We start from the raw sequence: 24,570 nt of genomic DNA, 5'->3' as shown, positions 1-24,570 counted from the left end.
TTGTAACGGTATCCGTATTCGTCCCGTAACGTCACGGTTCGGACGTCACGGTTCGGACGTCACGGTTCGGCACATGCAGTTACGCGGCGAATACGCCTTTTTTTTACGAGTGGGAAAAAAGTAATTCAGGGCAGTATCCACTACACTATATAATCCAGGGGGCGTGTATTGCCTAAAAGCTGTTGCCAGAGCCATATAATAGAAGAGTTACGACATCTCCGTTCACTCCAATGGACCACTTTTTTACAGCAATGGCGGATCGTGGAGCCTCTCAATCGTTCCCCGGAAGTTAGCGCCAAGGCTGGCAGAGCTGTGGAGTTGCAGCATAATAGACCGTTCGTGGCGGACTTTTAAAGGTAAGAAGAAGTTTAAAGATTATATTGCGGATATTATCAGTACATCTGATTCAAATTAACATGTGTATTAAAGGATGTCAGTGGATTATCCCTAAATTAGTAGATTTAGGGAACGTTTACAGATAACAGATTAAGCTAGCATACCGAAGCAAGTTAGCAACACACGTTGAACAGCCTTTTAATTGTAAATTCCGTTCTCTTAATGTCATTTCGTCCAACATGTTGAATTAGAGAAGAGGGGCTTCTAAACGGGATTGTATGCGGGGGTGGAGGGAGTTAAATATTAGATAATATAACTTTGGTGCGTGTAAGAGTGAGTGTTTTTAGCAGAGCCATATTGTGTCCTTGTGATTATGTTGATTATTACCTGTCTGTATAATGTTGCAGCTCAGCTGATTCTGGATTGATGGCAACGGGAGAGGGACTTAAGTGAGAGTGAAAACACAAGGTACGTTAATACTACTGTTTTATATAAGTAAACACCTTATCTCCCCAAGGCATTTCCCATCCAATAGGTGTGCTGTGTGTATAACCCTTTCTCCTGTCTGTTACTCCCTCTTTCAGCACAAGAACCAGAGGGGGATTCAATGGAGCCTGAATACCTGCACTGAGACCCTCACCCTGCACCCTGAGTCTCAAACTCTCTGTGTTTTTCAAAGCCTTTTCCCTGTTTTTTTTTTGTATTAAACAAACATTAAGCTTTCCCAATGATGTGGTTTTCGTTTTGTGAAAAAGTGCAAATGCAGTGTTTGTATATAATACATCCACATATTTTTTTGCTGTTGGTCGTGAAATTGCTCCTGCTGACTTGAGCCAGCCATTTTTTCCTCCGCTCTGTGTCAGTGGGGAAGCCGTACAATTCGTACTCCTTTCTCTGAGCGATTTGAGCATCCCCAGGCAGCACAGCAAACCATGGTGGTGACTAGGAGGCAGCACAAGCAAACCAGGACAACACGGAGGAAAAGGCACCGACAAACCTGCATGATATGCTATTCAATGTTTATTGAATTCCATGTATTTGCAATGGATGTTCCTAAAACAACACATTTATCATCATCATCATCATCATCATCATCATCATCATCATCATCATGCTGCTGCTGCTGCTCGTCCTTTGATAGTCACCTGTCGGTCTCCTGTCCTTTCTGAAAGCCATAAAGATGACATTAGTCATTTAGATAACTTGTGTCCTCAATTACCCAGGGGATTACTGAAACTACCATGAATTTAAGAAAATTGTAGAAATTAATCTAATCTGAATTTTAAAGCATTACTTTAGATCCCCTCCCTCTAAATGTATCAATAAACATTATAAAGTGATGCTCCTGACTACCATACAAGTTTAAGAAGATAATATTGGTTTGAAAGAATTCAAAGCTATAAATAAACAGCAACAGGCCTCTTAACCAAGGCACTGTTAGCCTAACATGTAAACTAGTTGTTCACACTAATCCTAATATTATCACTTAATATTAGCAAATTCGATTTGTATTTTTTAAACATATTGATGTACATACATACACATATCGATTTGTTGTATAAATATTGCAAATCAAAACCTTTATTCACTAATAATTACCAACAATCGTAGTTCTATCTCCTGTTATCAATGGCATTCACATTGCCCGCTATGAACTTCCGGGGAAACGATCCTCGTCTACATGAACCACGTGACGATAACCGTTTTTGGACTTCCGTTGTCGTAACTCTTCTATTATATGGCTCTGCTGTTTGCCAGCCGCCCTTAAACAACAAATGAAGAACAAGAAGAAACACAACAACAAAACGAACAAAATACAAGAAGAAGAAAAGTTAGTATGGCGATTTCAGATAACACACACAGGAGCTAGAACCCACCTGCTTCTTCAGCTGTGGTGGGAACATTTCGGGTTCCCTGTGGACTACAATAACGATTGAAGTGTGCGAGTGGTGGATCGGACGAGGACGGTGAGTCGGCGTTGTTCGATAAGCGGTGCGGTATGCTAATGGAAACGCACGCCAAACATGCTAAATCATATCAGAAGGCATCACCCAGATTTGCCAATCACCGGAGCCCACAAAAGACAACAGCTGTTCAACAGCTGATCCCCGCTGTTTTTAAGAAGCCAATAGACATGAAAGCCGAGAGACCAAAATAAATAACGGAAGCTTTTGGCATGTTTTTCAACGACTTTGCACTCTTGAAACACTTTCTTATTATTTATGATGTAATATAAGACATCCTTTTTAGTTTTACAGCTTGATGAAACCTTTTTGTTTGACATCAGCCATTATAGATAATATGGCCATCTGAGTGTACTGTAGGCTACTGTGTGTGGTTTGTTTTTAACTGTTTAATACAGTTAATTATTCCAAATGTCAGAGTTCCTTATTTTTAACTGAAACTTGCACTACTGTTCACACATAAATAACAACAAACCTGGAATTATGCATTTGGGACTTTTTTTTGCTTTTTTCTTGTTGTACCGAACCGTACCGTACCGTGACCTCCAAACCGAGGTACGAACCGAACCGTGACTTCTGTGAACCGTTACACCCCTAGCAGACGTTTAAAGAAATAAGAACTCGGCTGCAGTCGAATAGTCCAAAAGATCAGCTCCTAAGTTCTAACCCTATCGTCTATTCCTTGACCTCTGAGTGAAACGTCACGGGTTAAGGGATAGTGGATAGGAGAATTCAAAAGGAAGAGACTGCGGTACTTTAGAGAATCCGAATGCACTTTCACTATCCGACGTGTTTATGATGCGCCAGCGGACGTCATTGTGTGCGTCTGCTGCTGTGGGGAAACTATGGAAACCACCGTTTTCTATACAGCGGACGACAACATGGATGTTTAATAAGAACGAGGGACTACTGTAAACTCATCTAGAGACTCTGCAACCGTGCTCTGATGCTGCTGCTTTGCTTTATGAACGTGGACAACAGAGAAAACATATTCTTCATGACCAAGTTGGAATTGAAATAAAAAAGGAAAGTGAGACTTCTGCTCGTCACCCTCTCCCTCCGGTCCACATTAATACAAATGATCCCAATACGTATGATTGTATGAACTAAAGATCTTAAAATCAATACAGATGTATTTATTATAAACGTTAGTCCTTAACATCTATCACTGTGTATATCACCATTCAAACATCTTTTAAAAGTTGAACAAACCCCACACAGTTCAGTAAAGACTGAAATGTTGACTTTATTTGATAATTTCGGTGAAAACTAATGTTCATATTTCTCTTTTTGATTATAATACTGATGAACGTTCAAAACAAAGCACTTTGGCAACTTACCACCTACGTTTTAAAATGCTTAATAAGCACCGTAACTTTCATGATATCATTTCTCGGTCATAATCGGTTGTTTCCGTGAACGGCCGACTGTTGAGTGACGGCAAATGCTGCGGCTGCAAGGCATTGCAGGGCAGAATTTTCGCTTCTCCTGTCGGTTAGGGAGGTCCAGTGGTCCCTAAGCTAAAGGAGGTTATAAAGGAAGTTTGAAACCTCCTTTCCTATCATTCTCATCATTCTAGAGAATTCGAACGGCACTTATCATGGCTGCCACTGAGGGACTTCCGGGTCATTCCACTCCTTTAGGAAGGTTCCTAAGCTAAATGGACTATTCGACTTCAGCCATGAGAGGCTTCTCAATACTCAAATTTCCCATCCTCGACTCCCCTCCTCGACTCCCCTCCTCGATACTTAGACCCGCCCACAGGAGATGCGAGCGGAGGACCGAGGAGGGGAACCGAGGAGAGAGGAGGGGAAGCAGCAGACGTTTAAAGAAATGAGAACTCCTCTCCTCTGAGCGGTCATTTTAAAGCGACGTCCGTTCATTATTACGTGGCAACAGCTGCATCAGCTGTCGAGTGTTTTGTCATATTTTATAATCTCTGTTAGATCAGCTGAACATTGTTCCCCCACATATGTACTTTTAATTCATTGAGAGTGCGGTATAATGAGACAATAACAGGCTACAGATGCGGACACACACACACAAATATATTTATATAAATATATGCAATTTAAAGTATGAGAGCACTCTCATAATAACGTAACAGAGACTGGATATATTCCACCCTCTCTCTGGTCGCTGAAATGGGGAATTGAAATTACGGGCCAAAAGTTGTATTTGCAAGTATTAAAAGTAAGCAGAGGACTGAGACCTGTCTGTCCGCCGCATCTGCGCACTGTACAACACACACCTAAACACTGTACAACACGCACCGACACTGTACCACACACACCTACAGCTCCTAACGCATAATCAGGCTACAGCCGTTGTGTATTTTATTATGTGAAGCACTAAATGGTCTTAGAAAAATATCGACTCTTTGTAGATATCTACTAAACTAAAGCAAATAAAGAGAGTAGGTCTGTTATACTGAGTGATATATATTTTACACACTGCTCTGCTTTCTGCACGGGCCTCACAGCTGTTCTCACTGTAAACATCACGTTGCGATGAGAGCAGTTTCTAAAATAATATCCAGGGGATGCATGCAGAGCTGTCATTGGCTGAGATAAGTCCGGCCGTGCGTCACGCCTCCACCGTTCCCGGAAATGCATCCGCGGAGGAGCCGTGGAGGAACCATCAGTGTATCCTCGGTTATAGCTCCTCCAGAGAGCCTCCTCGACGCTCGATCCTCGGTCCTCGGTGTGCATTTAGAAAAATGAGACGTCCTTCAAAATGGCGCGCTGAAATTCATTTCCGGGTCACTACCGGAGGACTGAGGAGTCGAGGAGTTGAGGAGGGGAAATTTGAGTATTGAGAAGCCTCTATGGACTATTCCACTTCAGCCCTCCTCTCCTCTGAGCGGTCATATTAAAGCGACGTCCGTTCATTATTACGTGGCAACAGCTGCATCAGCTGTCGAGTGTTTTGTCATAGTGCTGTATTTTATAATCTCTGTTAGATCAGCTGAACATTGTTCCCCCACATATTTACTTTGAATTAATTGAGAGTGCGGTATAATGAGACAATACCAGGCTACAGATGCGGACACGCACACAAATATATGTATATAAATATATACAATTTAAAGTATGAGAGCACTCTCATAATAACGTAACACAATCAGAGACTGGATATATCCCCCTCCCCCCTCTCTCTGGTCGCTGAAATGGGGAATTGAAATTACGGGCCAAAAGTTGTATTTACACGTATTAAAAGTAAGGACACCAAACCAACTGAGACCCGTCTATCCGCCGCATCTACGCACACACTGTACCACACACACCTACACACTAGAGGCTTCTCAATTCTTAAGTATCCCCTCCTCGACTCCCCTCCTCGAGACTTAGTCCCGCCCACAGGAGATGCGAGCGGAGGACCGAGGAGGGGAACCGAGGAGAGAGGAGGGGAAGCAGCAGACGTTTAAAGAAATGAGAACTCCTCTCCTCTGAGAGGTCATATTAAAGCGACGTCCGTTCATTATTACGTGGCAACAGCTGCATCAGCTGTCGAGTGTTTTGTCATATTTTATAATCTCTGTTAGATCATCTGAACATTGTTCCCCCACATATTTACTTTGAATTCATTGAGAGTGCGGTATAATGAGACAATAACAGGCTACAGATGCGGACACACACACACACCACACACACACCACACACACACACACACACACACACACACACACACACACACACACACACACACACACACACACACACACAAGTCCGTTCATTATTACGTGGCAACAGCTGCATCAGCTGTCGAGTGTTTTGTCATATTTTATAATCTCTGTTAGATCATCTGAACATTGTTCCCCCACATATTTACTTTGAATTCATTGAGAGTGCGGTATAATGAGACAATAACAGGCTACAGATGCGGACACACACACACACACACACACACACACACACACACACACACACACACACACACACACACACACACACACACACACACACACACACACACACACACACACACACACACACACACACACACACACACACACACACACACACACACACACACACACATATATTTATATAAATATATGCAATTTAAAGTATGAGAGCACTCTCATAATAACGTAACACAATCAGAGACTGGATTTATCCCCCCCCCCCCCCCTCTCTCTGGTCGCTGAAATGGGGAATTGAAATTACGGGCCAAAAGTTGTATTAAAAGTATTAAAAGTAAGCAGAGGACACCAAACCAACTGAGACCTGTCTGTCCGACGCATCTGCGCACACACTGTACCACACACACCTACACACTGTACAACACACACCTACACACTGTACCACACACACCTACAGCTCCTAAAGCATAATCAGGCTACAGCCGTTGTGTATTTTATTATGTGAAGCACTAAATGGTTTTAGAAAATTATCGACTCTTTGTTTGTATATATCTACTAAACTAAAGCAAATAAAGAGAATAATGTAGGCCTGTTATACTGAGTGATATATTTTACACACTGCTCTTCTTTCTGCAGGACCTCACAGCTGTTCTCACTGTAAACATCGCGTTGCGATGAGAGCAGTTCCTAAAATAATATCCAGGGGATGCATGCAGAGCTGTCATTGGCTGAGATAAGTCCGGCCGTGCGTCACGCCTCCACCGTTCCCGGAAATGCATCCGCGGAGGAGCCGTGGAGGAACCATCAGTGTATCCTCGGTTATAGCTCCTCCAGAGAGCCTCCTCGACGCTCGATCCTCGGTCCTCGGTGTGCATTTAGAGAAATGAGACGTCCTTCAAAATGGCGCGCTGAAATTCATTTCCGGGTCACTACCGGAGGACCGAGGAATCGAGGAGTCGAGGAGGGGAAATTTGAGTATTGAGAAGTCTCTACCACACACACCTACAGCTCCTAAAGCATATAATCAGGCTACAGCCGTTGTGTATTTTATTATGTGAAGCACTAAATGGTTTTAGAAAAATATTGACTCTTTGTTTGTAGATATCTACTAAACTAAAGCAAATGAAGAGAGTAGGCCTGTTATACTGAGTGATATACATTCTACACACTGCTCTGCTTTCTGCACGTACCTCACAGCTGTTCTCTCTGGAAATATCATGATGGATGAAAGCAGTTTCTAAAATAATATCCAGGGGATGCATGCAGAGCTGTCATTGGCTGAGATAAGTCCGGCCGTACGTCACGCCTCCACCGTTCCCGGAAATGCATCCGCGGAGGAGCCGTGGAGGAACCATCAGTGTATCCTCGGTTATAGCTCCTCCAGAGAGCCTCCTCGATGCTCGGTGTGCATTTAGAGAAATGAGACGTCCTTCAAAATGGCGCGCTGAAATTCATTTCCGGGTCGAGGCTCACCGAGGAGGGGAAATTTGAGTATTGAGAAGACTCACCCGCGCTGCTGGCCAATGGAGACCGACGTTGCCACTTGGCCGCCATCTGGCTACAGGCAGTGCTCTCATTCATAACATTATGGTTTACTATTTAAATAACCATAGCTTGCTCAATTTTCAACCAATTTTCAAACGGTTTGGTTTTTTATAAAGTTATGATACTGCATACTTATAATCATGGACTTTCATATGAAAATAACATTAATCAGATAAAGCAATAGCTATACACACACACACACACACACACACACAAGGTATTTATATTAAATATTTGCCGGTGTATATATTTCCATTTATTTTACTATATTGTTAATATTTAAAATAAATTATAAAATTAAAATACCCTTTATATTTTATATATAAAAATCGGTCTCATGTTACCACTCTGTAAGCCAAGAGTTGTTAATTTAGCAATGCCTTAGCTTGAAGAACAGGGACACAACTAATGACAATAGCATATGTTGGTATATTATTTAGATATTCACACCTTTATCAGAAGAACCAAACCAACATAAAATGTGCTCACAGACAGGCCAGTTCTGTCTAATTTATCACAATTATTTTGAGAGCGTCAAATCCCGCCGCAGATGGGAATACATTGCAATCAGTTGAAAGCTATTTGCGTCCCTTTATGACGCTGAAGGAGCCTAGGAGCGTCACAACTGGACGCCACGGACACTGACCAAACATCGCTCCTGGACGCTTAGGGAGTGAGAGTGTGTTGTATTGGAATGTTCTTCCTCTACCAAAAATGGTCACTACCGAAATATAGTACATACACTGTAGTCAAAAAGTATTATATTAACCTGTTAAGATTGTTTTACCTTCCCTTCTCTAAATAGTATTTTAACAAATATGTATTGAGGGTTTTCACAATTAAATCAATGCAATTGAATTTTTAATCAAATTGAAAAGTTCAATTTATAAAAATCATAATGCAAACTTTCTTTTTAAAATGCATAATACTGATCATATTGATTCCAGAGTTGATGATTGTTGAAATTGAACATACATATTAAACCAATCAGTATCATATAATTGTTGTTGATAACTCAATATACTTATTTTTTTACAAAACATCCAGTGTTTCGGTAGTGACCACAGTATTTTGTTCTCAAGGTTGTATCATATTCCCTCAACCTTATTGCTTAATCTTTACTCATAACATGCCTTATGTTGAAGTGTGAATGTTTGAAGCTACTGACCCAGAATCAGCACTTTAGTAACAGGCTGAAATAGAGGGGGATGAGGCTATAGCCCTAACCCATAAACGATCAGAAGCCAAAGTGTATACTGTAATATAAATACATTTGTTTTGATACATGTCGCGTAAAACACTGCCTAGATTTAGAAAATACCCTCAACATTTATGTGCCCTTTAAAATAAACTCAGGGTAATTGATCAAAACATTTTGACTTTGAAAAAGACACATTATAAAGGAAGGCAAATATTTTAATATCCATTATTAAAAAAAAGAAACATTGAACAACTTCAAAAACGAATGGCCATTGATGAACAGCAATAGATATACAGGTGCATATCTCAATAATTGTTACAAAACTGATAACGAAAAACTACTAGGTATATAAAAACAATCACTACTGTTATGTACAATGTGGGAATTCATAATACTGATCATAAGCACACATAATCCTAAATTGTTTTACTTTTAAAGCATTAAAGTGCTCTTTTCGACCAGTTGGTAATTAGTGGGTGAAAGTATAAGTATACAAATCAGATAGAAATTATTATCATGGTAGAATGTCAAGTATTTAAACAAACACATTTGACACAAATATAATTGCACCATGACTAATCGTGCTTGATAGCAATTAAAAAAATAAAACCATATATTGATTTCTATCTCCTGGAATGTTGCTATTAAATACCCACAAACAAGTGCCATGAAGATACACATAAGTACGTACACAACTAGCTATAATCATTATACGAGGACCTTGCCCTGCAAGGTTTTTCAAATACACAGAAGGACAAAAATGCTAGTCTTGTCTAGTGTTGTGGTAAACAGGGATGCCAATCCCAATGAATTATTCACAATTCTGATTAAATCCCTGTTAATAACATATATAATACTGGTTTTTTTCTCAACTGTTTTGAAATGTCTTTCTTTACAAGGATTACAGTCTTCCTATGACTTAATAAAAAAGGTAATGGATTAAATGTGTAACTTCTCATAGTATATGTCGACTGATTACACACTATTAATACTAAAGCTCATTCAACAATTTCAAACAATGAAATGAGAAGGGTATGCTGAATATCACATTTCAATAGCCATTACAAATATACATGACTATGTGTTCCCATAGCTGTGAGATTTCTTTTAAAACCAGATTTACCAAACAAGAAATACACCATTCTGAATTAAAATACCCCTTTTCAACCACATCTATGACTCAAACATTTACAAGATACAATATATACATTTGTACAGATGAGAGGAAACTGACAAAGCAATAAATAAGTCAGCTTAGAACAAATGTTGCCTATTCAAACACAAGTTGTGAAATGGTTATAAGTCTATTGTGACATTTGTGCGATTGTCATTTTGTTACATTTTATGTTCGCTGTTGATGTAAGTGGATGCTGTAAAATAACTAAATGTGTCATGTATTATTTCACACTTCAGCCAATACACATTTTGGTTTGCAGAAAAAAAAACATGTCTGCATGCACTTATAAGAGTCCCAAAAAGCATATTCCTCACTTGTGACATCCTTTTGTGTTCACTCTTCTGGGTTGAACAATTGTTCAAGCACTAAAAAAGACAAGTGCATTAGCACACTCAAATGTCCAACAATCAAAGTCAAACTTGTTTCTCTGCAATATCACTGACTGAAACATAGGGTTGGGACCCGAAACTCGGTTCCAGGTGAGAACCGATAAGAAAATGCCGGGTACCCATACAAAATACACAATTTCGGTTCTGCTTAACGGTTCCTAAACACAGTAGACCCTGTATTCCACTGCGCCGCGGTTACCCGGTGTAATACAGGGTAAGGGCGGACTGGCCATCTGTGTGTTCTGGAGAAGAACGGCCGGTCGTCAGCGGGCCGTAGACGGCAGGCTCGGTACGCCTACGGCCGGCAACCGCCCTTAATTTTTTTAAACGGCATCATGTATGTTGCGCTGACAGGCGACAGAGGTCCACAGTTTCCCCGCAGCGAGGCTCCCCCCGCCCTCCCGTAGACAGTTCACGAGCTCAGTCACTTCATAACAACAAAGATGGATCGCGGTAAACGCTCTAAAGTGAGGCTCCACTACACTAAAAAAGAAAAAGACAAGGCACAGTGTAATGCCTGTTAATAGCTTGCCACAGGCGTATCTCAGTTAAAATAAAGCACAGCTATTGTGCAATACATTTGTATTGCATGTATATTTTTTATTTGTAAACATGTCAGTTAAAGCTTAAGAATAAAGATATTTTTGTTATCTAAACGTTTGACCTCTTTCTTTTACAATTTTGGAATCGAAACGGGGAATCGATAAGAACCGGAATCGATAAGCAGAACCGGAATCGATACATTTCAAACGATACCCATCCCTACGGAAACATGACATCAACACCTAAACCAACATTCAGAGACCCAATGTTTAATTTGTAAATAGGATGATGCTGACAAAAGTATTGGAGAAACGGTCCAAAGACTTTGTTCAGGCTCAATGAACATCACTATCCATGAACTCCTCCTTGATGGAGTGCTTGCTACGTGACAGCTTGCAGTCGGGCATATCAAAACCAAAGTCAGCCCACTCATCAGCACCCGTTGCCATCCCTGACGACCCAACAACACCTGCCCGGTTGGGGATGGTGATGGTGTGGCGGACACGAAAGTGCACAGCCTCCATGACGCGCTGACGTTGGAGTTCCCCACTGGCAGACCCAATGGCGGCCATGGCAGAGGCAGTCATGTTGCTGCTGGAGCGAAGGAGCTGCTGGCCATGATAGTCATGGTGATGAGTGGAAGCAGGCAGTTGGAGGGGAGCAACTTGTTTCATGTCCTGCAGACCTCGCCAGATTGCAAGGCGGAATTGCTCCGGTATTTTCAGTGCAGCTAAATCCTGTTGATGACAACAAGTTAGACATTGGAGTGTGAGAATGTAGGAGAAAACTCGGAACAAAGAAGGAAAATAGGAGTTCATGTGCATCGTCTGTTTCCTTGAAAATGGGAGGCTGCTTATAACAATACTCTACATCACCACTAGGGGTCCTAAATACTCCACCGTGTACCTTTGGTAAGACTGGGCAAAAATACTTCAATGCTTTGCAAAAGCTTTCTATGGGAGCAATTGCTTGCTCTCTTTATACAACGGTGTTTTGCACTTTTTCTTTCTATGAAGTAGGGCTGTCACATTATCAGATTGTTGATACTGTAGGCCAAATCATTAAAAATAAAGATAGATCGCAATATCTACCAACATTTTGAACATTTAAAAAATAGAAATGCTATCAATCAAAAACTTAACTTAACTTAAATTAACTAGGTTTTTATTGGCATTTTTACTCTTTTCTGGCAAATTAATTGGGGGGGAGACAACAGGAAACGCTACAAATTATTTAAGAAGCACTGGATTATTCACTTTACTATCATGTGTTATAAACATGATTTCATATTTCATATGAATATCACAATCATCATTGCTACAGGTATCTAGTTTTACCCTTATTCTGAAGAGCAATTTGTCATTTTTATAATTCACTGTGAGATTGTGTGTGCAGGAACGAAGAGGTTACCTCCATGGTGAGAGTCTGGAGGTGGTAGATAGACTGGAGGCCTTGGGAGGTGAAGTACTCAATGAAGTTCTGACAGCCCAGACTGGTTAGAAAACTGTAAGAGGAGAAAAGCAGGGCTGCTTAGACTGCCATTGGACCACAGCTTCAAAAGTATGACTTTAAAATCAAAATCAACTTGCTTAACACTGATGAAAGGTGTATTTATACTTGAGAAGAATACATAATATCCTTACTAAAATGTTAGGGTCAGTATTTATTTTAGACACAATTGTAGAGAAAAGTAACTTATTATATTTATTTATTATCTAATTAAGTTTTTAACTGAGTGTAAGATCTAGGTCATAGATTGAGCCTCAAGTGTACAGAAAGTTTACATCTTGACAGATGCAGTGGAAGTAAAACAAAAAACACATGCATTTATATTAATGATTCATAAGGCCATTCTTGCTTTGATGAAGAACCTTTATTATAAATACATGAAATGTTAACGTTTTGGCAACATACAGTGTAATTGAAAAAGAAGCTAACTGTACAATGTAACTGTACAAAAGACACAACAATCTAGAAAACCAAAAAGTGGAAAAAGAAAAAATGTAAAAATTGCAAAAGCAAAGTCTAAGTATTGAAACAACTGCATTGACAAGTTATCTTAGAAATATATGGAAAAAAACTGTTTTCAATTCAACAGAACAACAATGAACATCTCTTTTAAAGAAAATGTGCTGTAGTGCATTGCATAGGATGACTATACATAATGACAGTGAGAACGACTTAAGATTGTGTATAACATCTATATAAGTGTATGATACCCATTTGGGGTTTTTGGGTGACATATCAAACCCTCTGGCAGCAATAGTGGAGGTCTACAACTCTTGAGCTGCTTAGCTGTATGAGCAGCATAAACAGACATGAATAATGTGCTGTTTTTGGATAGGAGCTCATCACATTTCTAACTAGCTTGGACAAGAATATCAACTGTTTTGCAAATTACTTTTCGGCAGCTAACAAAGATACTTTTGGTCATAATCGTTCTTCTGCAGACCCAGAAACCGTTTAGTGGCCAAACTGTGGTAACAAACATACCATTACACACTTCACTTTTACTTAACACATTACTGAATGAATCTTCGACCATATCATCTAAATAACGTCCTCCATTTTGTATGTATGTAAAGACATTATTTCCATGCAGCCAAATCTTAAGTGGACCTTCATTATGGCACCAGCCATGGATGCGAGTGAGGAGATTTCTGATGTATTTGCAAGCTTTTACAAAGCAGCCATAATCCAATTGTACTTGTTTACTAGATAACACAGCTCCATCTAAACACATTGGGAATTTTTACAAAAAACAGTTTGACCAAATGTGTGCAAACAATGCCAAAACAAACTATCTGTTTTGGCATCAACTTGGCACCCATTAATGTTTAACCTAACAAGTGCATCTAATTGTCAGCAGGCCCTTTACAGGAGGATAAATAAATAGTGTCATTGGAGGGTGAGGTACCTGACAAGGCTGGGGTCAGGGTTATATGGAGGGGGTGGGCTGCAGTGGGAGGCAGACACTATAGTCTGACTGTTATGGCCACCATTCATATCACCATTCCCCTGCATGTGGTGGCTGTTGAGCATGTTAGAACCTGTGAAAAAGAGGGGTGATCAATGAAATAATAGGCAGCAGATTTGGTTTTAAACATGCAATGAGTTTAAATGAATGTGATTTGATTCAGACATGCAGTAAACACCTACCCATATGAGCTATGGAGATGGGGGCAGAGGGGTGTTGCTGGTGCTGCTGCCCCACCAGCTGGTTAACTGAGGACTGTTTGTTGAGGCCTCCGTGGGTATGAAGCTTGTTCATGTTGGACACTGGAGAGTAGGAGGAGGGGGATGCTATATGGCTCCTTTAGAAAGGATGAAAATGGGGTTAAGGTTAGAGACATGTGTATATTGTTTGTTTACTAAAAAAACGTAAAGAAATAAGGAAGTCAAAAAGTATTGAAAACTTTTACCTCTTCCTTTTTCTACTCATAGACGTCAGCAAAAGCAGTGGTTATCAAGTAAACTGTGTGTGTTCTTTATGTACCTTTTTGTGTGTGTTTGGGAAAATCTAATCTTTACGGTCACACTTTTAACATACAGTCTGTGTTCCAGCTGCTGTCTGTGTGCCTGTGCATACGTTAGTGTTGGAGTGACTCACGGTCTCTGCAGAAGCTGCTGCTGCGTTTGTTGTCTGTAGGAGTCCACCAGCGGTTGTGGCACAAGTTCCACCAGCTCCAAACTGTCTTTAATCTTCATCAGCAACTCAAAGTTCTCCCGACCACGGACCTACACACAACACATAATGATAATGACTTGCGAGCACATCCTTTTACATTTGCTCTCAGTGTTTGATACCATTTGATTGTCTTGTAGTCGTTGCATCAGTGTGATAGACTCTTACAGGAATATAGTAAATTTCTTCTTCTCCATGGCGCCTCTTCCTCATGTTAATATTTGGACTGGGAATATTTGGTGGACTCTGTTTGAAGTCTGTAAACAACAGAAACAGAATTATGCTCAGGTTACATATACAAATTCAAAATCACAATCTCTTTTAGGATAAATACATCCTTGATGTTTTTGGTCAGTGTTTTATTGTTAAATGTATGGCAACAGCCAAACAGAATTCAACTTACTGCGCTTGTTGGGACAGCCATTTTTGGCCACACTGTCATTCAGGGCCTGTTGTTCCCTGAAAGTGATCCTCGTCTGCTTTGCGGTCTCGGCCGGGACATGCACATATCCGTCCTTCAAACGACCTTCTGCCCAACACTTGACCACTGCAGAGTGAATTGAGGTTAAAAATATACTTAGAAAATAACACTCCATGTCTTTAGTTTAGTTTTATTTTGGGTGGATCAAAACACTGCAAAGCCTCACAATTGTATGTATATGCTAAAAAGTTCATCATCATGGTAAATGGAACTGAATATGACATAATAGAAGTGCATACAGTCAGATGTGTTGTAATACATGTTACACATCTGATTGTATGCACTTCTGCAACTTCTTGTAGTATGTCAGGCACTTTGGGATGTGTCCATTATCAGTAGCCAGTATATTGTTGTAGAAAAAATGGAAAATTCAAAATGTCCATTTAAAATCAAAGTACCAGTGCCAGAAAGAATCATAATACAGCACATTACAAAGGGCAGGGCATTTTAGTTTGATTAAAAAGAAGAACCTTGTTTGCAATTGTGACTTGTGGACTTACTCCCTGGACTCCAAAGTGATGATGATGAGGATGGGTCTCCTGTTCATGCCGCCCACGACAGCTGCTGTTGCACATGAAGTTGTAGAGGATGGTTGTGAACTCAGTCCCCACCTGAAACACAACACAGTGGATCCCACCAATAAATGAAATGCTACATTGTGTTGGTTTAGTTACAGTAAATATGGCCATCCACCACCAGAGGGCAATGTTAGAGCGCTTTGATCTGAGGGAGGCAATGATGCTTTCAATCAATCTCCTCAGGTGCAACAACACACATGATGAATTCTCACTTCCTTGCACTTGTTTGGACTTGTCAGGCATCTTTATTTATAGATGTTGTTTCCTATTGAGTTCCTCACAGAAATTGACGGGATCTTTGACATGAGGTGGACTGATCCATTGTGACTTTTGGATAACATCATTCCGGCTCATTGTAAAAAATATGAGACATCTTCAAGATATTAAGATGTAAACCTTAGCAGAATCTATATCTCAAAATCCCTTCTCATATATATGTTTTATGTTTACTGTGTAGACCATCAGTTCTGTCCCTAATGCAATTCATTGTGGGTCTCTGATACACAGCAGATGATGGAGCACCAACCTGTGGAGATTCATATGGCAAGAAGACACTCTGCCTGCCAGTGACAGGATCATCCACATACTGAGAGAGGTTATTCCCCTCCACTCGAATAAGGTGACTGGCCGGGGCAGCTTGACCTGGCGAGACAAGGATGGAATAACAGGTGAGGAGTTGGTCAATCTTAGTCCAAGCATCACACATAAAAGACAGATTGCACAACATGCAATGGTTGATGAATTATGTATACTGCATGATTTCACAGTTATTTACTTCCTAACACATCATTTTTCACCCATCAACTAAATAATTGGGCATACTATTGGGGTCTGTTAAGGATCAAAAGACCAGATTTGTCGGTCATACCATCATTGAAGTCTCGTCCTAGTTCGTGGTTGGGGCAGCGTTTGACAACTTCTGTGACGTGCTCTGCCTTCTTGTAGACGGGCATGGCTCTGAGGATGCTGCCATGAGGAGGAGAGGAGGCCAGTTTGATTTGGATCGGACAGGTCTTGGCGATCTGACAGTAGAGCTTCTTCAGCAGGGGAGAGTACTGGGGGGGAGAACACACAGGACCAGAGAGGCTCGAGTCAGTGGTCTGGTTTGATACATGGTGTTTAATGATACATGAAAGAGCTGAGACATTGGGTATTCCGAGATAATATACAGTCAGTTGCATGGGATGTGTACTAATACTTTGTCCAACTAAATTTTATAACAGTTATGCGAATACGTTGTTTTTCCTATCTGCAGGAAGTTGTCCTTTCTCCTTGAGTTATCAAACTAATTCCTGAGCAACCCGCTGCAAATTAAAGACAGAAAAGAGAGTTGTCTTTTCACATTTTCATAAACAGTCAAGAAGCAAACGAGATAAAAAAGGTGGCAGGGTTAATCTCTGCTACCAGTGACATCATAGCAAGATATTGTCTCAGGAGGGGAAATATGTTAAAATAACATGTGATTAAGTTCAATCAACACGGATAAAATAATTTTTTGTTATTTTAAATAACTAGGTGGACAAATAAAGAGCTGGGTAATAATGTGAGAATAACAGCTGCCTTCGACCACAGGAACCTTTAATTATCACTGGAGAACCAATTGTGTCCTTTCAGGAAATAGAGAGCATGAAAGGAAAAGGATTGGGAAAATACATAAGGACGGTAAATGTGTGGTAAATTATCATCTGCGTAGTATAGGTAATTATATGGCTTCAAAATGAATAAATGATTATTATCAGACTGGGTTTTTTGGCAGCAATGTGAGATGCTACAACTGGTGGAGGGAAATATGCTGAGCGGGGATAAAGACAAGGCTTTAGCCATTCCTCAGTTAACAAGCATTTTCGCATGCATACGCACATGTGTGTGTATGTAAATGTCATATGCATCCAAAGACACCGGGAGAAGTGATGGAGAAGCCTAAACATGCCCCAACACAATCAGGACATCTCAGAAATATTCCCTGTGGAAATCAAACGGAGCTTTCAGAAAAATATAAGAAGACTGTTATCCTGTTATGAGCATGCATACATTATACAATAGTGCATGTGGCTAATACAGTATTGTAGAGTACAGAGAGAGTGACACAATTGCACTAATGAACGGTCAAACCCAACCTTTTTCATAGACCCATTCATAGCATTCCTTGAATCCCATTTATAGCATATGTTCCCCAAACTTTGTCTGAAATATATCATCAAATCATCTTTATTTGTTGAATAGTCCATGGAGGTTTTTTAGATGAGTATGTTTTGAGCCTTTGACCTTAAACCCTGGTTTCCATTAACCAAATCTCTTAGCCAAGTATTAACCATTAATTCTCAGTGATTTAGAAAGTGTGGAAGCATATATCAACCGTCCATGTTGGTAGTGTCACAAGTAGCTGCTCTACCACTCCAGAAAGTCCACTATAATTCTCTCCTCAATTGTCTTTTCAAAAAATAAATATTCTTTTTCTTTCCTTTGATTTACAGAGTCTCTCCATCATTTTAGATATAAGTTACAATTTACTTTCTTTGGACTCTTGGACTTTGTTACTTCTGTACCTACTGCTATTAAGAGTTTCCAGGATTTAAGGTTCTTTATAATGCATGAAAAACCATTCAATACTCCAAAAATGAAAATGTAATAACTTTTTGAAGTTCCCACTAATGATCCAGACTCTGATTTGATTCCCCCAGATACCACTCAGACGGCCGGATGACGGCTGGAAAAGAGTCATTCCTACACCAACAACTGCATGGATTGGTTTGGATTCCTTGTTGTGACACCATTACTAAGCGCGCGCACACACACACACACACACACACACACACACACACACACACACACACACACACACACACACACCACACACACACACACACACAACACACACACACACCCACACACACCACACACACACACACACACACACACACACACACAAACACACCCACACACACACACACACACCACCTTTAGCCTTGAGCCCAACCCTGAGGGGGAAATGGAAATACCTGTGAACAACATTGCCTTTTCCCACCTAGCTTTTCCCGACAAGTCTCAACAGAACGTCCATACCATGAATAAATAATTTCTCTCTCTTACTAGTAATTTACAAAGACAAAAACTTTAAATGTGAAGGAAAAGACGGTGTTCTCTGTCACTTAAAAATACTCTAACCGTTGCTATGACTAAAAAGGTTTCCACCTTACATACTGTTCTGAAATGTGGTCAATAGGGATTTGAAATTCCACCTACACCCTAAAATCCTTTTGGATTGAAAAACAGCTTTCGTCTTTTAAAAAATTAAAACCTTTTAGTTTTTTTTCTAAGCTGTGGGATCAATGGAGACCAGTATTAGTATTGTTTTTGAACATCACAAAGAGCATGAAAGAAATACTCTAAACTACTTTTTTGTTCCGGGGGTTCAGATGTCTCAACTCGTCCACAACACAGACAAGTGTGCACATGCACCGACAAGGCATAGGCATGCACACACACATCTTCGAGTTCAGCTCCATGGGTCATTGTCAGAAGTGAACTTCAGCAAAAATTTAATTACAGTATCTGATGTGTATGCTGTGGTTGAGACAAGAAATGCTGAGTGATTAATAACCTGGGCTTCCTTTCAGGTCATAAGTGAATGAATGGAGAGAATGAGAAAAAGATCAAAGGAAAACAAACAAGCTTAAAGGCTTAAGAGATTTGCTTTGTCAATGATCTGGAAAATATCTTCACGGTTAGTGACAAGAGGACATTTACAAAAGGAAGAGGGAAAAGATTGAATAATATGAAATGTGAATGTTAAAAAAGCTTAGAAAATCCTTAACATTTCCTGAATCTACACCATAAACCTTGGCTCATTGTCTAACGTTCCACCCATTTTAATTGAAATCTGTTGAGCTATAAAATACATCAGCAGCCCATCTATAAATCAGATTTCAATCAAATGACCGGAACACATCCTGCAATTCACTTGAAAATGTTATATGATGATGACTTTTAAGAGAATTATCTTGTAACTTACTATAAAGTTTCAATTTCCATGAAATCCTATTGATCTATCCATTAATTTAGCCATCCAGCCCTGGCCCGCATTTTCGCGGTGGACCAGTGGAGGCAGGTCCTGACAGGCTCCTACAAACAGAGTGATAATTGCCAGACCGTCATCCATATTTACAAGCAACGACTTGCCCGCCGCAAATTCGCTTAACTGTCCAAATATGAAATACGTTGGCACATACAGCCACCGAGAGCTGACTTTGAGCAAGATGTAAACATCCACACAGCCTAAGCTCGTTTTCTATACAGTCTGTAATTATACTACAGAGGCTGATTCTTTGAAACAGGCAGCTCTTATCTCATCTGGTACCCTGTAGTTCTAACCATTATGTGATTGATGAGTCATTTAAAACCTGTCGGCAAACAATATTTAGTAATTAAAATGTCCACAGTAAAGTCTTCATGATTAGACACACTAAAGGATGCATTTAAAGCACTGGCACACAGTCTTCTTGACATGATGGTATACACATAGTGTTACACAGTAGTCCAGAACATTTCCTGACCATTCATCAAAGATGTCAATAACGCTGTTTTCTTCATGCCCTTTATCTACTTTTATAACTATTAAAAATAACTTGCATTTGCTGTACACATGGATCCGACTCACAAACTTAATGTATTTACTTGTGTGTTGATAAAATACATTTGAGCAAAGAAATGTGCGTGGAAATGTTCCAAGTGAGTTTTCCCAGATCTGATGCACTGCAGGTTGGCCAATTCAGTTGTGGCCACAGATGATTGGGAAAGGAAGGGAAGGATGCATTACGCAAGACGTGTTGAGACTTGCATCCTAACGGAGAGAGGCTAATAGCTGGGAAGAGCAGCTTCTGACAAGCCGCCTTGCAGTGCATGCTCGAGCCCGCACCCAGCGCATCACACTCCCTCCCACTCCTGACACATACTGTACACGCACGCACACATAGACTGATGTCTGAGTGCACGGAAAGAGGTCTTATTATTTGACAAGGCCGAGGTGTTAGATCTCATTTCCAGCAACGATGAGGCTGGCGTCCAAGCCAAGGAATTATCTTCAAGAGGCAAGAAGCAGCAGAATCTCAGAGCTATTGTCAGTAAGGCACAGTGTCTTGCTGAGACAGGAGGGGGACTGGAGAATTACCAGACTAGCTTAACATGGGCTTGGATGGCTTAATGCATGTGGAAACATCATAATAATAGAAAAAAGGAATTGTATCTTCTATTCCAATCCCTTCTCTTTACTTCTCTTCCCTTCCTTTTACTCTCCATGGAGGACTGGCCAGTTGTATGCAGCCACAAACCCCAACGTCAATCAATCAGTTGACAATTTGAGAAAATGGGATTAAATGAGAATTGCTTGAGGCTATAGACATTTCTCGTAATCTCCCAAAGCACTGCATGCCACCCGCTCTTAGTGGGAGGCAGAGGGGTGGGAACAAGGGGCGGCTAGGTGACTGATTATAGTCAATACGCCCCTATGGCATTCGGCATTCCCCATTGCCGGAGGCCACAAGAAATCAGCAGGAAGAGACTGTTAACTCCATTCAAACAAGGTTACTCAGTGTGGTCCACATAGCCATCCTTTTGTTTCAAGCATGTTCAAACCTGGGTCTTGCAATGCATTTTGCATAAATAGACACACCCAGATTTAAATGGACATAAGACACAAATCCTCATGCACCCCTGTTTCTTTTTTGGAAAATCCCCTCCCAAAAGTGCACAAGTATTCATTCCGAGAGGCTAGTGCGTAATCTCCTTTCTTTTCAACTCACACTTTTAATTTACCCGCCAACATAATGTCAAACCTGGCCTAGTCTTGGCTTTCTTGGTTTGTTCTGTTTAATATTACCAAACTACTGAATGCCTGTATTGCATGTAGTGTATTGAGATCTGGAAGGCTTCTTGTTAGGCGATTAATAGTGTCATATCACACATGATCATACTGCATCAGTTTTACACATTAAAAAGGTTTTTGTTCTGAAGCTTTTGCATAATAACACTTAAATACATCTTCTGATTCCTCATGAATCTCATAATAAAGACATGCAGGCTATAAACTAAGCTTTACAGTAAACTCCATAAAAGCTATGAGCAATCCCCCGGTCTCTTTCTTGTTCTAATCCTTCTGTTTTAATGGCAGCAGAGGAATCTGAATAATCACTGGTTTCCTCGCAATCCTTTTCCTCCTGCGTCATCATCTGATGAAAACGTTGTCCTATGTCTATGGTTGCCTGGTGCAAAAAAACTGTCTAGATATGTTAGTGCAGGTGGTTGCAAAGGGTCTTCTTGGTGTGTAAAAATACCCTTGCAAACAAATGTCCTTAAGAGGAGCTTATTTTGTTGCAAAAAGGTTTAGATTGGATTGCTGAGTGGCGTAAAATAATCTGTTGGCAGGCACCCTTGGGAATTGTCATGCTTTCCTCACTTAAGCTAGTAGGGCTATTCTAAACGGAAATCCAGTGGGATGGCAGATACACATAATTTGAGGGGGCAGAACAGTAATTCATTAAGTTTAACCAAGGTTGAAACTTTATTTCAGGATTTCATTGCAGTTATTTCTCAGGTAAAACATGCTAATACTTGTTTTTCCCTCAGTTTCTGTCGTTGTAGTGAGGCCGTGAGAAACACCTGAATCAGAGAATGAAAGCGAGGGAAAGGGGATGATAGACATATTTTAGGAGAGGGAAGGACGAAACTTAAGGCACCAGAGGTGACAGCCATGAGTGTGTGTTAAGACCAGAGGAAGAAAGAGACAGCCAAAGAAAAGCAGCAGGTCAAAGACCACCGCACTAATGTCCAGAGGGGGATCTTCTTACATCGCTGAGTAAAAGAGCCAAGCACGCATGGTTACTTCCAGCAAACAGAGCTGCGGAGGAGCCCCTCATTTGAACACACACACACACACACACACACACACACACACACACACACACACACACACACACACACACACACACACACACACACACACACACACACACACACACACACACACACGAAGGAAGTGCAGTTTGTCTCTTGGTTCAATTGTGTCAGGGAGGTCAACTGTGTGACAGACGGAGGTGACACCTTTCCAGCTTGAGACTTCTCATCGGGTCATGACAAATTACACTGCTCCCATTTCACCTGTCCCTCACCGCCATTTAGGTAGTTGTTGGATGACGTCTTGCCCAGGTAATTTTGTTTATTATGTACCCCATAACATCGCCAAATGTATCCTTTCAGTATTGTACTCCTACTGTTAAAGCTACTCGACTACTGCAACTGTGTTAGTGGCAAGAGTATTAGTAGCAGTAGACATTTAGGTTTTTCTTACAATTTCTGTAGCTCATAAACAAAAGTAACACCATATGTCGATACACACTTACAAGCAGGGAATAACTGACATTCTGTACCAGCCTCTTGTTATACATTGCAATTACGATATATTGTGGTGACAATTTCTAGACATAAACTCATTATACATAAACTCTTCATTGAGGACTGTAGCTAAAACTATAATTAACTTTATGCTTTATGGGATAAAATGGTTCTAGAGAATAAAATGTTTATTTTTAAACTTCTAAGTCAAACTTTGTTTGCTTTTAATAGATTGATGACCAAGGATAAATCTTTCTAGCCCTCGTACCGAACTTTCCCTAATGCATTCATCACATCAGATGTTGCTACGAGAGGTGAGTGGAGGTAACGATGAATCACTGAATGATGCTCTACTTTCTCTTGCACACAACACGCCTGCACATGTACAGGCTTGAGTGAGTGTTTGAGAAATAATGTGCATTTTCATGTGTGTGCGTCCAGTCGTTACTCAGTAAGACAGAGCGAAATAAAAAATATGTACACACACATACACACACAGCATGCCAAAGCCAATAAAGTGTGTGTACTCACGGTCCATGTGGCAGACTTGGCGGTGCTAGACTGCTGGAAGGACACCTGGAAGTTGTGCAGTCCGGGGTAGTCTGTGTTGGAGGGGATGGTCGGGGCAGGGGACAGGCCCTCAAAGGTGGAGTTGGGCTGTGAGTAGGGTGAGGGAGTGGGCACGGTGGACGAGGAGGCGTTCTCGGAGCTGTAGGGGCTGGCGGACGTTGCACGGCTCCCCAGGCTCTCCATGCTGCTGCTCAGCATGTTGTATTGGGACTGGGGAGAAAAAGAAGAGTGAAGAGAATGAGGGAGGCAAAGAAGGAGGGAGGGAGCAGAGAGGCAGAGGGAGGGCACAGGTAGAGGTGCCGGAGAGACAAGGGTTTGGAGACTTAAAGGGAGGTCAGATTACAAGTAGTTTTATGCTGCATGTGTGTGGGACGGGTGCATGTGTAACTGTCTAGTGTCCATGATAAACCCCGAGCCCTTTTTCTGTGATGCATGCAAAACAACCGTGATTTGTAGATAAAATCATGAAATATGCAGAGACACAAACTTGTGTGTTTTTATGTGAGAGAGTGTAAGTGAGCGGCGGTTGCAGTGAGGTCTCCACAGAAGCCTCCTTGGGGCTATACGAGACAAGTTGTAAAACACAGGCGTAATCTGCCTAATTGCCAGCCATTCCCCTCTTATACTCTCCACTGTGTTTGAAAAGAGGAACGATTGGTTGCCCTAACGTGTGTGAGGTGACACACTTAACGCACACCGTGAGGCCCTTTTATTGTAGCTTAGAAGAAAACTGCTTTGTGGCTGCTGCAATTGTTATTGATGTGATGCCCTCTCCCGAAAAGAAAAGAAAAGTCAGAAGGCAAAAAAAACCCTACTAAATTACTTTAAGTCCTTATGCCCCCTTATAATA

General features: G+C 40.8%; 1 protein-coding gene across 1 annotated transcript in view; it reads right to left on the bottom strand.

Moving 5' to 3' along the window:
- Window positions 1–10,885: 10,885 nt before the first annotated feature.
- The window catches only part of LOC117449584 (tumor protein p73-like), a 14,000-nt gene continuing 315 nt past the window's right edge, over window positions 10,886–24,570 (bottom strand). The window contains 13 exon segments of the mRNA XM_034087343.2: window positions 10,886–11,757; window positions 12,431–12,524; window positions 13,938–14,070; window positions 14,180–14,334; window positions 14,631–14,758; window positions 14,874–14,962; window positions 15,109–15,169; window positions 15,171–15,252; window positions 15,687–15,742; window positions 15,744–15,797; window positions 16,291–16,406; window positions 16,633–16,819; window positions 23,682–23,930. Of these exon segments, the coding sequence (XP_033943234.1) occupies window positions 11,356–11,757; window positions 12,431–12,524; window positions 13,938–14,070; window positions 14,180–14,334; window positions 14,631–14,758; window positions 14,874–14,962; window positions 15,109–15,169; window positions 15,171–15,252; window positions 15,687–15,742; window positions 15,744–15,797; window positions 16,291–16,406; window positions 16,633–16,819; window positions 23,682–23,930 (1,806 nt within the window). The 3' untranslated portion in view covers window positions 10,886–11,355.

The sequence above is a fragment of the Pseudochaenichthys georgianus genome, chromosome 7 (genome assembly GCF_902827115.2).
Source record: "Pseudochaenichthys georgianus chromosome 7, fPseGeo1.2, whole genome shotgun sequence".
NCBI lineage: Eukaryota > Metazoa > Chordata > Actinopteri > Perciformes > Channichthyidae > Pseudochaenichthys > Pseudochaenichthys georgianus.
The sequence above is the reverse complement of the archived record's forward strand: the minus strand, read 5'-3'. Positions and strand labels throughout refer to the sequence as shown.